The sequence below is a fragment of the Microplitis demolitor genome, chromosome 7 (assembly GCF_026212275.2).
Source record: "Microplitis demolitor isolate Queensland-Clemson2020A chromosome 7, iyMicDemo2.1a, whole genome shotgun sequence".
Lineage (NCBI taxonomy): Eukaryota > Metazoa > Arthropoda > Insecta > Hymenoptera > Braconidae > Microplitis > Microplitis demolitor.
Genome location: NC_068551.1, coordinates 11,219,807 through 11,235,923, shown reverse-complemented (window position 1 = coordinate 11,235,923; position 16,117 = coordinate 11,219,807). Strand labels below are relative to the sequence as shown.

Below are 16,117 nucleotides of genomic sequence, written 5' to 3'. Positions count from 1 at the left end.
GTATTTTTAAATAAATACTCTAATATGTCGTATCCCACATTCGTATAGGTTTAGTCACGCTTAACATTTTTGATTTTAAGTTAATTTGAAGGAAGCAATTAACGACATGAGTAAGAAGGTAATGATGCATAATTTTTTAGTCTTCTTACAGCATATAATACAAAATTATTTATTCACTGCAAGTTCCTGTATTTTATGAAAACATGAAAATAAATTTGTAGTTTATACCAATGTAAACATAATACAAATAATTTTTCTTTGCCGACCGTGAAACGTTTTTATCGTCTCTTGAAAAATTTCCCAAATGTGAGATAGGGCATATTGTTAAAAATTGCAGATTTTATACTTATAATTTATTCATAAATTTTTTTTTCACGAAATCGTCTATTCGTCAACTTGTCAAATGAAACGTGTCAAATATTCAATATTTTACTTCGAACGAATGTGTTTTGGAATGGCTCTGGCCCCCCTACACGAATGATAGAATTGATTGGGCGCATGCGTAATCACTAACTGCCACACAAAATTTCAACCTTGTCTGAGGTTATGAGCATGATTAATTAAAAACGAAAGTGATGTATATATAGAGCATTTATATGTAAGTAAATATTAATAAATAATTATAAAGTATAACCTTATACCAAATATATAAGTTTTAACTTAATAAAAAATAACTTATTTTTTAGATTATAATAATATAAAATAATGGTGTGTGTTCCATGTGTTTTTATTCCAATTTTATTATTAATTTGGAGATTTTTAATACAGCCGATTGTATTAAAGTTATGGAAATATAGAGTACATCGATCAAATTCTGAAAATGATAAAGCGCCACCGGAGTTAGTAAAAAAATGTGACAATGGCGTTTGCTCAATGGCTTGGGAAAAGCCACAAACATCGAAAATTGAGTAATCCTTCGTAATTTCATATTTGTCATGTCATAAAATTTCGATTAACGCAAAATGAAAAAAATTATCTATTACATCAAATTAAAGAATTTTTTTTGTTAGTTTATGAAATTCAAACACAGAATTAATTTTAACTTTTTTATTTTTGAAAGTTTTCCAGATACAATTAAAAATCAAGTCTAATGGGATTTGTCATGTTATAATAGCGAAAAAAATATATACTAAATTGTAAATGTTTTGTATTACAAAATATATCACTTAACTATAAACAAAATGTTAAGTTAATTGTGAACTAATAAAATAGTCAATATCTTTCACATTTATTAACTTTTTTTTTATCAAGAACAGATGATGGGCGTGAAGGTATTATTAGTAATGTATTATGGAATGATTAATTTATAAATGGCGTGTTATTTAATTTAAACTAAGATTATAAATGATTGTGTAAATAATTCATGTAAAATAACTTTATACTGTATTTTAAAAAAATTATATCAATACTTAATTTAATTATAATGATAAATTTTAATGAACATTTTTAAGTTCTACTTCAAAAACCAAAGTACTGTTTCCTGGAATCGTTGGTGGCGAGCCTTTGGCACCGTAACTGAAATTAATTGACAAAAATTATTAAACTTTTAAGAGAATATAATTTTTTTAAATTATTAAAAGTAGTAAATTATACATACCCCATAGGTGCGGGTATTGTGATGCGTCGTTTACCACCGACTTTCATGCCTTGTACACCAATATCCCATCCTTTGATAACTTCGCCTTTACCAAGACGGAATTTGAATCCATCTCCACTTGTAGTAGAGTCGAACTTCTTGCCATTTTTCAATCTTCCAACATAATAAACCGATATAAATTTGCCTGATTTAGCTGGTGCTCCAGTGCCTACTTTAAGCTCTTCAATAGCTACACCACCAGTTAACGTTTTTTTCTTAGCCATTTGTTCATTTTGCGACTGTTCTTCATTATTTTTTTTCTTAGGTTCTTTCTTATCTTTTCCATTAACCAAATTATTTGGCTTGCGAGCTTTTTCTTCTTGACTTTGATTTTGCTGCTGTTGTTTTTTTTGTTGTTTACTCAGTTTAGTTTTCAATTGAGGTTTTACTTCTTCTTCATCATCGTCCTCATCTTCGTCATCATCCTCTTCTTCATCTTCGACGTCTTCATCAGAATCGCTATCATCTTCAACTTCCAATAAACTCTGATTTTCCCTCTCCTCATCATCATCGTCGTCGTCATCATCATCGTCGTCGTCATCATCATCATCGGAAGACTCAGGTTTTGATGACTTTAAACGTTTTAGTAATTTTTTATCCACAGGTGACTCTTTAGCTTTGCGTTTATCATTTTTACCAACTAGTTCAGGAACTTCTTCGTCTTCTAAATCATCATCTAAATCTTGTTCTAGATCCTCTAAGTCATCGGGTATCAAGTAACCTGTTAAATGCACATGCCCACGACCATTTGAGGTAAATGAAATTCTTGTGCCTTCTTTAAAATTTAAATCTAGTCCGACTTGCGTAGATGAACTTTTTTGCAAATTACACAAAAGATAATTGCGGTTATCGTAACACAACATAACCTGTACAATGCCATCATCTAAAGATAAATCATAAAAAAAATGAAATGTTTTTAGTGACGTTATAAATAGCAATTGAATGATTTAAAAACTTGAACATTATTTAAAGTAATTTTACCTGCGGTTGTAACATCAAGAGTAGCCATAGACACGTGGAACGCTTTTTCCACAGTCTGCGTATACCGCTTGTTTGGTTCCATTATTAATCCTATACGATATAATAAAAATACATTTTTAATATAATGGAGATATTAAAGAGCATTTACAACTTTTAAAAAAAAGTTTGCATTTTCTTTGAGATTTGAAACCACATGGCGACGCCATATTTGAAACAGGTACCGGTATAGTAATTAAATTATTTTAAATAACAAAGATATTTTAATAACTTACCCCAAAACATCTTGATAAATTATTTTTTAAGACACGATTAAACAAAAAAAAACCAAAAATATCAAATAATTTAGATCTTTAAATAAAAATCTTTTCCCTCAGTAAATGCGGGTACTGTTCTCGCGCCAACTTCTGTATAAGAAATAATTTAGACTCTAAGCCTTGACTTTGAGAAATAAGAAATTAAGAATAATAAAATGATTTTTAACTAGCAGCGCTTCATTCGTTCGGTCACAGAAATACAACTTACATATAGATTCGATCATATCAAATATATCTAATAGAGGGCGTTATTTGTCTCTGCTTTTTACTACAATAAAAATATTTAAATTTCGAAAATCTATTTTCGTAATAATTTAAATGTTTTTTTTTTTAATCCAACATAAAACAGATACAAGATAATAGATATGAAAAAAAAGTAAATATTAACTTTAGAGTTTAAGTTTAAAAAGTAAAGATATATAAAAACCTGAAGATCCAAATGAAGTATTATCCCTGATAGCTACACTCTAAATATAATTGCTCAGAAAGTTCTGCAGTAAAAAATTTACGGCTAACTTAACGACAAGTTTCTGATAAATCTTGGCTGGAAAATACGCTAATAGTACAGTTTCCCTGATAGCCAAGCTGGCGAGAAACTGACGAGAAACTTGCAGCCGCAACTGGACACCAAGTTGACCGCCAACAATTGGTACCTCCAATAGTTGATAGACATTTTCTGAGAAAGTTGGCGGTAACTTGTTGCCAAAAGTTGCAAAAGCTGAAGTTGTCGAAAACTTGTCGTCAAGTTGGTCGGAAACTAATGAATGACCAACTTTTTCACGACCAACTCGTGTTATCAGGGTTGCTTGAGCAAAAGTTTACTGTACAAAAGTTTCGTTGAATTTTCCGTAAAATTTCCATCAATTTCGGACTTTTCCATTTTTTTACAACAATTTGTATGCAACTTACTATTGAATTTGAAGTAAATTTATTGCCCGAATTAGAATGCAAATTTACTTCAAAAGTTGACTAGAAAAAAGTTGTCTTTAATTTTCAGGCAAATTTTATGTCAATTTATCGTTAATTTAACTTGAAAAATTGTTAAGTATATTTTTACCCTCAAATTATACACAATTTTGTGTATAAATTTGCTTACCTTCCCTGATAGCCAAGTTTACGGAAACCTGGCGACAATCTACTGCCGCAACCTGTCGCCAAGTTGGCCGCAAAAGTTGGCATTTCCATAAGTTGACGGCAACTTTCCGAGAAGCTTGTTGACAACTTTCAGCTCGTGTGACGGTTGGCTACAAGTTGACTACGAGTTGCTCAGAAAGTTGTTGACAGGTTGCGGCAGTAGATTGTCGCCAAGTTTCTGAGCAACTTGTAACCAACTTGTCAACAGTTACACAAGCTGAAAGTTGTTGTCAAGTTGGTCGCAACTCATGTACACTAACTTCCTGATCAGAAACTCTGGCTAACAGGGTTTTGAAATTGTAAGAATAAACATTACCGACTATTTTTTTCCATAAAAGTTTACCGTTAAATTGAAAAATAATTAAGCGTAAATTTTTATTTTCAATTTTTGCTGTGAAATTGTCTGCAAATTCGGGCAACAGATTTTAGGTAATTTCAATATCAAATTACCGTTAATTTCAAGCTAAGGTGGCTATCAGGGGTACAGAAATAGTTAACTTTTTTGACACAATTATAAAAAAAAGAGATGTCACTACTGCACATATCTAACTCCTAAACGATAAAGTCAATAACTGCAGTTAGAATATATAATTTATAAAAAAAAAAAAAGTTGATCTCACACAACTCAGTTAAAAAAATAAAAACTTAACTTGCTATCTTCTCCCACCACTGTGAGGGCACATTTTCGCCGACCCAAAAAAGTTGTACAACAGCAATGGTGAGCGCTGAAATTGCTGAAAGTATAAAATGGCTGCATATGTTCGGACAGGTGAGGTTTATATCGCAGGTTGTCGCCATAATTTAAAACGGTCCAATCATTCAGCTCATAGCGGCTTATGATATTTTTAACGGCCATTAAAAAAAAATCGAACGTGTTTTAGGAAATTGAAGATGATTCGAGGAATGCGATCAAGGCGTAGTGGTATGTTTTCATTCTTCTTAGACATGAGATATTAAAGATAAAGTCGTTAAGTAGCGGCTGTTTAAATGTCAAACAAACAAAGTCATAGGCGTAATATATCAATAATATTGTCACTATATCACTTTTGAAAGGAGTTACACATTGACAGCTTTGTGCCTTGGGAATAATATTTAAAATATTAAACTTATCTATAATATGCGTTTTGTTTGTTCATTTAAATGTTATAATTGTTTGTAAGGGATTTAAAATGTGTTGGACTTTATTGAATCAATTAGAATTTTACTTATTAAGTATGTAATAGTCATTTTATCGATACATTGTGAGTAATATTTGCATGTATGTGTGCGTGACGCTCGGTACTGCTCAGTGTCAGGTGATTACGTTTATAGTACGACGTTTTAAGTACGACGTAGTGCATCATACTGATTTCTTCTTCAATTACTTATTATTATTATCATTATTACTTTTATTAATATTTATTTGCTTACAGAAATGCCAATTCCAACAAGAACAGCACCTAAACCTCCTGGAAATCCAATTGATCAAAGAAATAATACATGGAGTAACAAGTAAGTTTATTTACTAATAAACTTATATAATTAGGTAAGAAAAAATTTTTTTTTAGTTGATATTTTTAAAACGTTAATTATCAGCTAAATAATAAAATTGACAAAAAGATTAAAGGGGGACCACTAGTATGAAATTTTGAAAAGATCAATTTTTTTTTTTTGCATATTTCGATAGTCTATATCTTCAAGAATAAAATACAGAAATTTAAAAAGCATATCTCGAATAGTTTTTTTGAGTTACAGTCATCTGAAGATCGACCGCTTATCGGTTCTCGAAAATACATTTTTCAAAACTGCTGCATCTATAACTCGAAGACAAATCATCCGATCAATTTGATTCGAATTGCAGCTCCTTTTATATATGTTCTTACGTACCGTGATCCTCCAATTTTCCGATCGAATAAAAAATGTAATTTTGGCAGGCCAAAAATCATCAAATTTTCGTGCCAAAGTTGAAATTTTTTTAAAAACTCCATCATTTTGTTAACTTTCAACTTTTTTTCTTAGCCCGAGAGTCATGGTAGAGGAAGTAACTTTTAGTTTAATAAATTTTTTGCTTTCTTTTATTTCATGCACTGCGAAGGCTGCCATCAACGCAGCAGTGAGGAGAATTTTTTTTGGAGCGTTGAGAGATTGTAAATAACTCGCTGAATTTTAAATTTTTGGGTTCAAAAATTTGATCTTGTATTGATTATATATCCACTAGGGTGGCCCAAAAAAAGCCGACTATTTTTTTTCGAGTTTCTTATGAAAATTTGTTGGTTTACGATGTTTTAAGAAGCCTCTCTAAAAATCAGCTCGATGAAAAATTTTCAAGAGGTCGCTCACGAATTTTGAAAATATCAAAAATGATCGAAATTTGAATTTTTTATTTCAAATTTTTTTCTTTCTCGTGGTTGCGATAGTTTATGTTTGTGAAATCTTGACTTCGCTGAAAATTTAGAAGTAAAAAATCTGAATTTCAATCATTTGTGATATTTTCAAAATTCGTGAGCAACCTCCCGGAAACTTTTTATCGAGCTGATTTTTGGAGAGGCTTCTTAAAACATTGTAAGCCAACAAATTTTCACAAGAGAATCGAAAAAAAAAAATAAGTTGGTTTTTTTGGGCCAATCTAATATCCACAAATATATCCTTAAAACATTCCATGAAGTAGTTTTCTTTAAAAAAATTTCCAAAAATCATCTTTTTTTCAGGTGATCACACTAGTGGTCCTCCCTAATAATCATAATATATTTCTAAGTGATTTTTCATTGAAATTAATTGGTAAACTTATTGTTATTTAATTAAAATATAATTGCCATATATACTTACATTTTGTACGGCAAAGTTAATACTGTTAAAATCTGGAGTTTTCTTAGATTACATTTTACGTTTGATATAAATTATTTATTTTATTTATGCTGTAATATCGACTTTTATTTTTTCAGTGACCCGTTTGGCCCTTTAACAATACCTCAACCAGTTCAAAAAAAGAAACCACCTCCACGGCCACCACCTCCTCGAATAAAAAACGACAATATTCAAAATCATTTTACTAAACCAAAAAAACCCGTAAGATCATATATTTAATTTTGATAAGGTAAATGTCCCAATACCGGAACGACGAAGGATATATGACTGATTTTTATCGTTTTAAAAATATTCAAATGAATTATAAACCAAAATAATTTATTACATCATATAGAATAGACATTTACCAATTCAAAAATAATCAAATTAGTTCATTTTTCTTAAATTTAATATAAAAAAAAATTTTTTTTCTATGACACCCAAAAGACCCAATACCGGAACGCTGAAATAGCCTTGCCCCAATACGGGAATTCAGTTGTCCTAATACCGGAACAGTAAATAAAATAAGTTATTTTTTGCATTTATTCATGGTGAAAATATTAATAATTATTAAATAATATTAATGTAAAACGAGTATGAATGTAGCAGACATCAGAGAACTTTAAAATTATAAATAAATAAGATAAATAATTAAAAAAATAATATTTACAAAAAAAGCACTATTAATTTCAAAATTTTTTGAATTTGCATTTTTTTAAATTTTATATTATTAATTATTTACTCGATTTATTAATAATTTTAAATTTGTCTGATGTCTGCTATATCACATCCATAATGTAAAATGTATTTAAAATTTTAAAATGATTGAAGATTCAATGAAAATAAATATTTTGATCTAAAGAATAGAAACCAAATAAATTATTTAAGGTTATACTAGAAAAATAATTAAAAAAAAAACTAAAAATAAAAATTTATTTTTTATGATTTAAATTAGAGTTTATCTATACTTAATCTATTTTTTATAACAATCATACATACTGCATTAAATATTAGGGCTCCAATAATAATTAATATTGTACTTGATTTAGCCAGTCAATAAAACTCACCGTTAATGTCTATCGGTAACATTAATATGATTGGCTGTTCCGGTACTGGGCACGGGTTCATTTTGGTGTATCAATAGAAGAACAGTAAAATTAGTATAATAATACTATTTTTTTCATATTTTTAATATGTTTTCTTGAATTTATGTCATTCAAGATGCATGTACAAAAAAAAAATTATTGAAAAGTAATTCTATGCATTTTCTATAAGCTTAAGACCATTGAATGATTTCTTAGCAAAACCATTAAGAGACATGAAAAAGTCATGAATCCGAAACTATTGCTCTAATTAACATTTTTTTTTTTTTTTCATATTTTAAATATTTTCTAAAATCTATTTTATATCTTATTTTTTAACTGAAAGATTAAGGTTTCAAATAAAGAAAGTTTTATTTAGTTTCATCGCGTACGAGTTGAAATATAATATAATGATTATCAAATCGTTCCGGTATTGGGTCTTGTTCCGGTATTGGGACATATACCTTATTAGTATTATTAATTTTTTTTTCTTTCATATGTATATTAGCGCGAATATTATCTCACCTCTCAATCTTTAGATATGCATCAAAAAAATGTTTTATTACTAGCTTTAAAAAAACTACTAATTTTTTTAAAATGCATTCAGTGTAATTCTGCTTTAAGTTATAAAAAAAAAAAAAAAAAAAAAAGAATTTTTATTTTATAATTGATAATTCTCAGTTTCGTTTTACGATATAATACATATGAGAAATAAATTCTCTACAAAAATGATCACAAAATAAAATTATTAAATCTCCTAAGTTAATAGAAATAAAAAATCAATTTTTTATAAAGATTTGCTGTTAAATAACTATCCATCTAGACTATTGATTTAATAAGAAAAAAAAATATCACGATTCTATTCATACTTGAATTATTGGTGAAAGAAGTATTATAAATTGAGTTTATTTATTTAAAAAATTGTAATTTCTGATCTTTCAAATCAAATCTAATAGTTGTAAAAATTGTAAGAGCCACACACGATTATCGAAAAAGTAAACAAAATACAACCAAGGTGGCCACATACAGGGAATATCGAGAATTATCAGGGAATTTAATGCAACCCGAAAATATCATGAAAATATCAGGGAATTTCGACAAGTATCCGGGAATTCGATTGCGACAGTTCCAAATTTTAAAATTTTTCGATGATACACTAATCACAAAAATTAAGAGATATTAACAAAATTCCAAACTTTTAAGTAATTTTTAACAGGCTGTAACTCGAAGGAAAATGGTCGTACAACAAAAACAAGAAAGGCAAATTGCTTCAAATGTCTAGTTTTCAGATCTGATCTCTAAATTTTTTATTATGAACTGTTCCGGAGTAATTCTAGGAAAACCATCGAAAAAAATATTTTCAAAATCTTTGGTCGTCTTAAAAACAGTCTATGGGCTTCAATAAATTTTAGTCGATAGTTATGATTAATTTTTTATTACTCCGGAACCATGCAGAATAGAAAATTTTCACGACCAAATCAGAAAACTCAACACTTGAAGTTACAATTTGCCTTTCTTGTTTTTGTTGTACGACCATTTCTCTTCGAGTTTTAACCTGTCAAAAATTACTTAAAAAATTTGAATTTTTTTAATATCTCTTAATTTTTGTAACTAGTGCTCTTTATAATTTATTTTTATCGTAAAATTTCTTATTAAATATTTTAACTTACATATTTTTAACATGGAATAATCAAAAGTAAGCCATATCACTTTATTTTATTGGTTTCTTGTATGATTTAATAATCAGATTTAATTATTAACAATGAAAATATATTCAAAGCTTGGAAATCTTAATGATACAAATAAAGTTTCTAAATCAGGTATAAATGCGAAAAATTTTACTGGACAATCGGGAAATGCCAGGGAATTTTGATATTATTTTTTTGTGGCCACCCTGTAAAACTCTTTTAAAGTTTATCTTATAAGGAGGAAAAACAATAATGATTGAGCATTCCTATTCAGTTCAATATAATAATAATTCATTGAGGAAGCTGTTAACATACAAATTAAGACGGCAAATTTAGATGAAAAATTTTTTTCTCCATATACATGGTGGCCACATGTCTGGTAAACCTGGAAAAGCTTGGAATGTCAGGAAATTAAAAATATACTGGAAAAATCAGTGAAGTCAGGGAATTTCGTCACAAAACTGGAAAAATTTTTACTTTCTTTTTATTTTGACTGAAAAAATCCGATAAATTCTTTTTTTGTCAAAACTGTTCAAAAATGGCGCGGTGCGAATGCGATTGTAATACCGCGTTGAAAAAAAATTAATTTCAATAGTGAAAGAATGAAGCAGTTTGAATTAAAAAAGCTGTTAAAAAAAAAAATAAAGTCCTAGGTATACACCAATTGTCAGGAATTTCAAGCTATTAACATGCATATGACAAATTAGAAAACCAAAAACATTAAAAGTATACTTATACACAAGTATTAAACTAATAAGTTTCACTATATTTATTGTTCGCGTACTTTATTAATATTCGACAAAACGTTCTTCTTGATGAGATTTATTTTAGGGGAAATAAAAAGTTTATTTATATTTTATTATAGAGTAATTAAGTTATATAAAAACAGATTTAAAATCAAAAATGAATAATTATTTAATTAATAAATAAAAAATCGGTCTATCAGTTGATCCTGCGGGCCAACCCCAAAACTTCCCGCTGTCTTCGAGTTCGAAAATACTTTTGCATGCCGTTGTTGTTGAAAAAAAAACGTTTTTTACCATTTTTTCTCGGGAGAAATTATATAATAGTTTTTGAGTTATTTTAAAAAAACTAGAAAAAAATTTTAATTTTAATTCTTTCAACAACGGTTTCTTTTGAACGAATGAACCGATTTTGATAGTTGAAGTGGCCTTTTGATGGTTGACGCGACTTATAAAGTTTTGAAGCTGATTAGATTTTGGAATCAATCCATCGAGCACATTAGTAGTTATCGAAAAAAAACATTTTTGAAAAAATTTCATTTTTGGAATATCTTTGAACATACCCTATCGATCGATTCGAAAGATACAGATGTTTGCATGCATACATACATACATACATACATACATACATACATACATACATACATACATACATACATACATACACATACATATACATACATATACATACATATACATACATATACATACATATACATACATATACATACATATACATACATATACATACATATACATACATACATACATACATATACATACATATACATACATATACATACATATACATACATACATATACATACATATACATACATACATACATACATATACATACATATACATACATGTACATACATACATACATACATATACATACATATACATACATATACATACATATACATACATACATACATACATATACATACATATACATACATATACATACATATACATACATGTACATACATACATTCATACATGTACATACATACATTCATACATATACATACATATACATACATACATATACATACATATACATACATATACATACATAGACATACATAGACATACATATACATACATAGACATACATAGACATACAGACAGACAGACAGACAGACATCATCTTGAAATTAGTCAGAATAGCTTCCTAGGATCTCAAAACGTCAAGATCTCGTAGAAATTCGATTTTCGAAAATCGTACCGATACCAATAACTTTCCGAATTTTTGAAAATTTCCAATTTTTTTAGCGGGAAGTTAAAAAAATCTATGATTTATTGACAATTAAAAAAGTAAAAGTTCATTTAACGACAATGATTGATTATTTATTGAACTGACTTATACCATTTTATTTTGAATTGAATAAATATTTTTAAGGATTTAATATTACTTCATATGGTCAGGGAATTTTTTAATTATTTGTCTGGAATACCTGGAAAAGTCATGGAATATCAGTTTTAAAAATCTGTGATGCATATATTTTAAGATTGTGTGAGAAAATTAATTGTTTTCATGATATAGAAGTATTTATAGGTATAAATAATTCTTTTTTGTTTCATTTCAGACTAGACCAACAGAACTTATTACAAATTTATTTGGAATCCGAGCTGCTAAACAGCCGCAAGGGAAATCATTTTATTCTAATAATCGATCATCAACTATAAATGGTCAATCAAACAATTTACCAGATGGAACAGTATCATTGATTGATTTAAGTCCTCCTGGATCACCTACATTTACCACAAGATCAAGTAGTGATGGTGTTAGTATCGATAGTTTTGGAAGTGATGGAAATTCAAATCCATCCATATTTACAAATAGTGGTAATACATCACAAAATGAAAGTGCCTTTGAAGATGATTTTGATTTTTTTGGCAATTTAGCTAATTGTACTATTCAAAATGATCCGTGGAAACAAAATACAAATTTTGATCCATTTTCACAAGCGAAAAGTACCAATACAAATATGACAAACGGTATTAAACATATTGATGAAGCCTCTTTTTTCGCTTATAACAATAGTCCAATGCAATTATTGACACCAGCATCTACGACGACCAATGTCTCTACGATGCCGACAATAATTCGTGTTCGACCTCCAAAACCACCAGCTCCTAAATCACTTACTACTAGTTTAACGCCAACTGTTCCAAACTTTAGTGTTTCTTCAAGCGGAAAAAATCATAAAATTGTAAATAACTCTTGTAAATTCAATGAAAGTTCAACATGGCCCACAAAATTCAATGAAACATTTTCTCATGGTAATTCTTCACCACCCATGCCATCAATTCCACCACCAGCACCACCACCAGAATATTTAACACAAATAGAATGTCCAACAGTAAGTATTTCAAGTATTTATTATTTTTAATGTAATTAGAAAATTAATATAATAAAATATTTTTCTAAATCAATAGACACAAAAAAAATCAAGACCGCAGGGTATTGCGTTGTATGATTTTGAAGCAACTCAGCCTGGCGATCTACCATTAAAAGAAGGCGATATTGTTATTTTGACGAAGAAAATTAATGATGAATGGTTGGAAGGTCAAGTAGGCAATCATACCGGGATGTTCCCTGCAAATTTTATAAATATTACGGTACCATTGCCAGAACAATCCCTTAATATTGTAAATGCATTGTATACTTTCAATGGAGAAACATGGGAAGATTTAAGTTTTGAGGTATATATGAAAGTTTCCATAAATTGTAGTTTGATTTAAAAATTTTTTTTTTTTTTTTTTATTAGGAAGGTGCAAAAATTACAGTTTTATCAAAAATATCAGACGATTGGCTTTATGGTGAATATCAAGGTAAAAAAGGACAATTTCCGACGAATTATGTCGATCGGCTGCCTCAAAATTTACCGAAATATAATTAATTTCAATAAAAGCTAACGCTTATAATAACAGTTAACATGATTTTAAATGAATTATGTTCTGTAATTAATTTTGTAACGTTAAATCTAATTTTACAATTCTTTATAATAAGATACTTTATAATTAGTGAAATGGTATGAATATATTTTTGCTAAAAATTATAATGAAACAACAATATCAGTTACTAGCTGTGTATAAAATACTTTAGTTTTATATTTTTTTTTCTTCTATGAGTTTTCAAAATACAAAAAATAAAAAAATTAAGTTTTTAAATGATAATTTTAGATAGATGAAGATAAAAATTGTCTGGTCTTTTTACAGAGTGGGGTCAATTAAACCAAAAATACTTTAACATTTTTTTTTGATGAATAAAAGCAAAATGATAACCCTTTTTTTACGAAATTATACTTTATTATATAGACTATCATTTCTCATAAGCACATAACTTAACAAATGATGAAAATTTTTAATAAATACGAAATTGTGCAACTGCATCAAATGGTTCAATCATCCTATGAAGGGTAGAGGTACCTCTACCCTCCATACCTCTACCCTCCATAAATCGTCCCCTTTGCGGGGGCAATTGAACCACTAGTCTGGGACAATTGAACCAAGAGTATAAGAACCACAAACAAATGACTTTAATTAATAATTTACTATTCATTACAGCTTAAAACTGAAATTACAACACTTCTAATAATATTGATTATTTTATATAACATTATATGTTATATCAATCACTTTTACAACTTCTGTCAATATAATTAATTTTTTTTCTTGGTTAGCTTAGCTTTTTTTGACATTCAGCCAAGATGCGCGCACGTGTCTGATGCTTTCTGTGTGTAAATACTTTCAAATCGCCCTTCTTATGGGCATTTAAGATTACGAATCGTTTTAAATCACTTCTTTTAATAAGGGTGGTTCAACCGTCCCCGAGAATACTGATTCAATTGACCCCATATGATATTATTGAAATAATTAGTTTAAAAAAAAAAAAAAATTTAAGAACTATTTTATTACAAGTAAAGTTAGAAATTTATGACTAATATATGTAAGAAGGTATTACAAAAAAAGTTTTAAGATTACATTTAAAAATTAAAAAATTATTAAACAATTTTTCAAAAGCTGAAAAAAAAGTTCAGATGCCTAAAAACAGAAACTTTAATTTTTTAAAATTAAATCAGTATATTAGTTCCAAATTTAGGTCAGACTAAGGTTTAGTGTATTAAAATATAATTCCAAGAGGACGACTCATTTTTCTATTTTTTTCAATTTCTTAAGCTTACTGGTTCAATTGACCCCACTCTCCCCTACTCAATACAGAAAACAGTATTTTCCCGAGAATAGCTTTAATCTGTGTATTTAATATCCTACAGTATAGGAGGGGGCACCCCCCCCCCCCCCGTTTTTAACATGAAAAGTGTTGGGAATGGGGAGGGGGGGGGGTAAAATGGGCCGCCTAGACTTTGAAAACCTACGAATGTCTTTTAGCCAAACGGGTTCCTCAAATTCTTTAAACAGAAATGATTAAAGAATTATGATAAGGGGCTTATTGAAGGGGGGTGTTTTTGAAACGTTATATGTTTTGCCGTGATAATTCAATTTTTTCGAAGTTTTCGAATAGTAATTCAACAGATTTGAATTAAGTTATTTTAAGGTCCAAATCTTCACTATCAACTCTTTTTTATACTAAATACATAGCATAAAGTTTCAAAACATAAAACAAGCGAGGAACATATTTGAGTTTTGTTGGGGGCCCGTTTTACCCAACTGTTTAGGATTTTTCAATTTTGATAGACACAGCAAATTAACACCAAAAACTCAGCAGAAGAAAAAAAAAGTGAAACAAGCTGAAAAACACATTATAAAAATTTTTTGAGGGGGGCCTATTTTGCCCCACACTTTTTAATTTTTTTTTTTGTTTTAATGGACAGAACAAATTAAGGTCAAATACTTGGCAAGGGAGTGAAAAAGGTAAAACAAGTAAAAAAAAACTGAGGATTTGAAAATTTTTTGCTTAAGGGGGCCGTTTTGCCCCCCCCCTTTCCCCTACAGTAGGGTGTCCCAAAAAACCGACTTTTTTTTTGTTTTCAAGTCTCATGAAAATTTTTAGTTTCACATGTTCTAAGAACCCTCTCCAAACATTAGCTCGATAAACAATTTTTAGGGGGTCGCTCGATAAATTTGGAAATTCTAAAAATGATTAAAAGTCAGGTTTTTTTTTCTAATTTTTTCTTTTTCGAGGCAGAAATATTTTGTATCTATAAAATCAATGCTATGCTAAAAATTGCAGCTTGAAATATAGATTTTTAAACGTCGCTCAAGAATTTTAAATATTAATTCATAATAGGTAATTAATATTTTATATTAATTTTTGTATAGCTCAATTATTATTATTTCAGTAGAATACAACTTTTGCAGAACCGAAAATATACTGAACAGTCTTAAACAATGAAATTGGGTAAGATTTGAATAACAAAAAAAAAAATAAAAAAACCTAAAAATTGAATAAAAAAATTAAAAGTTCGTAAATAACTAATTTTTTCTATGTTTCGGATTCTATTTTAATTTGTTATGATATAAATTGATGGTAAAAAAATTGAAATGCTTTAATATTAATATTTAAGGGTTGCTCGAAAACGTTCCAAAGACTGCACTCGGAAACATTCAAAATTCTTGAGTGATGTTTAATTATTTAAATTTTGGGCTACAATTTTCAGCATATGGGGCAGTTGAAAACTTAAAATTCAAAAATCTCGATTAAAAACATTTCGTATATTTGTTTTGTATTTTTTGCTGTAAAGGC

General features: G+C 28.6%; 2 protein-coding genes across 6 annotated transcripts; one reads left to right on the top strand and one right to left on the bottom strand.

Annotated features, from left to right (window-relative positions):
* Nucleotides 1–1,299: 1,299 nt before the first annotated feature.
* Nucleotides 1,300–3,070, bottom strand: LOC103574377 (46 kDa FK506-binding nuclear protein). Its single transcript, XM_008553816.2, has 4 exons — nucleotides 2,890–3,070; nucleotides 2,618–2,707; nucleotides 1,598–2,519; nucleotides 1,300–1,515 (listed from the first exon to the last, which is right to left on the bottom strand). Exons 1-4 carry the CDS (start codon nucleotides 2,897–2,899, stop codon nucleotides 1,434–1,436), a joined length of 1,104 nt encoding a protein of 367 aa, XP_008552038.1. The 5' UTR covers nucleotides 2,900–3,070; the 3' UTR covers nucleotides 1,300–1,433.
* Nucleotides 3,071–4,658: 1,588 nt separating this feature from the next.
* On the top strand, nucleotides 4,659–13,472 carry LOC103574376 (uncharacterized protein B0303.7). Of its 5 annotated transcripts, XM_014443024.2 has the most exons (7): nucleotides 4,660–4,834; nucleotides 4,947–4,987; nucleotides 5,478–5,556; nucleotides 6,987–7,110; nucleotides 11,997–12,773; nucleotides 12,850–13,116; nucleotides 13,182–13,472. In XM_014443024.2, the coding sequence occupies exons 2-7, from the start codon at nucleotides 4,957–4,959 to the stop codon at nucleotides 13,311–13,313; spliced, it is 1,410 nt and encodes a 469-aa protein (XP_014298510.1). In that variant the 5' UTR covers nucleotides 4,660–4,834; nucleotides 4,947–4,956; the 3' UTR covers nucleotides 13,314–13,472. The 5 variants fall into 5 exon arrangements, with proteins under 5 accessions (XP_014298511.1, XP_014298510.1, XP_014298509.1 ...); XM_014443025.1 differs by lacking the exon at nucleotides 4,947–4,987 and having other exon boundaries at nucleotides 4,659–4,834; XM_014443023.2 differs by having other exon boundaries at nucleotides 4,660–4,987.
* Nucleotides 13,473–16,117: the final 2,645 nt, after the last annotated feature.

Coding starts and splice junctions, on each gene's coding strand:
- LOC103574377 (XM_008553816.2), bottom strand. Junction 2,520..2,617: donor TCTTGATGTTACAACCGCAG/GTAAAATTACTT, acceptor ATTTATCTTTAG/ATGATGGCATTGTACAGGTT. Junction 1,516..1,597: donor ACAATACCCGCACCTATGGG/GTATGTATAATT, acceptor AATTAATTTCAG/TTACGGTGCCAAAGGCTCGC.
- LOC103574376 (XM_014443024.2), top strand. CDS start 4,957: ATGATTCGAGGAATGCGATCAAGGCGTAGTG. Junction 5,557..6,986: donor AATAATACATGGAGTAACAA/GTAAGTTTATTT, acceptor TTATTTTTTCAG/TGACCCGTTTGGCCCTTTAA. Junction 12,774..12,849: donor CACAAATAGAATGTCCAACA/GTAAGTATTTCA, acceptor CTAAATCAATAG/ACACAAAAAAAATCAAGACC.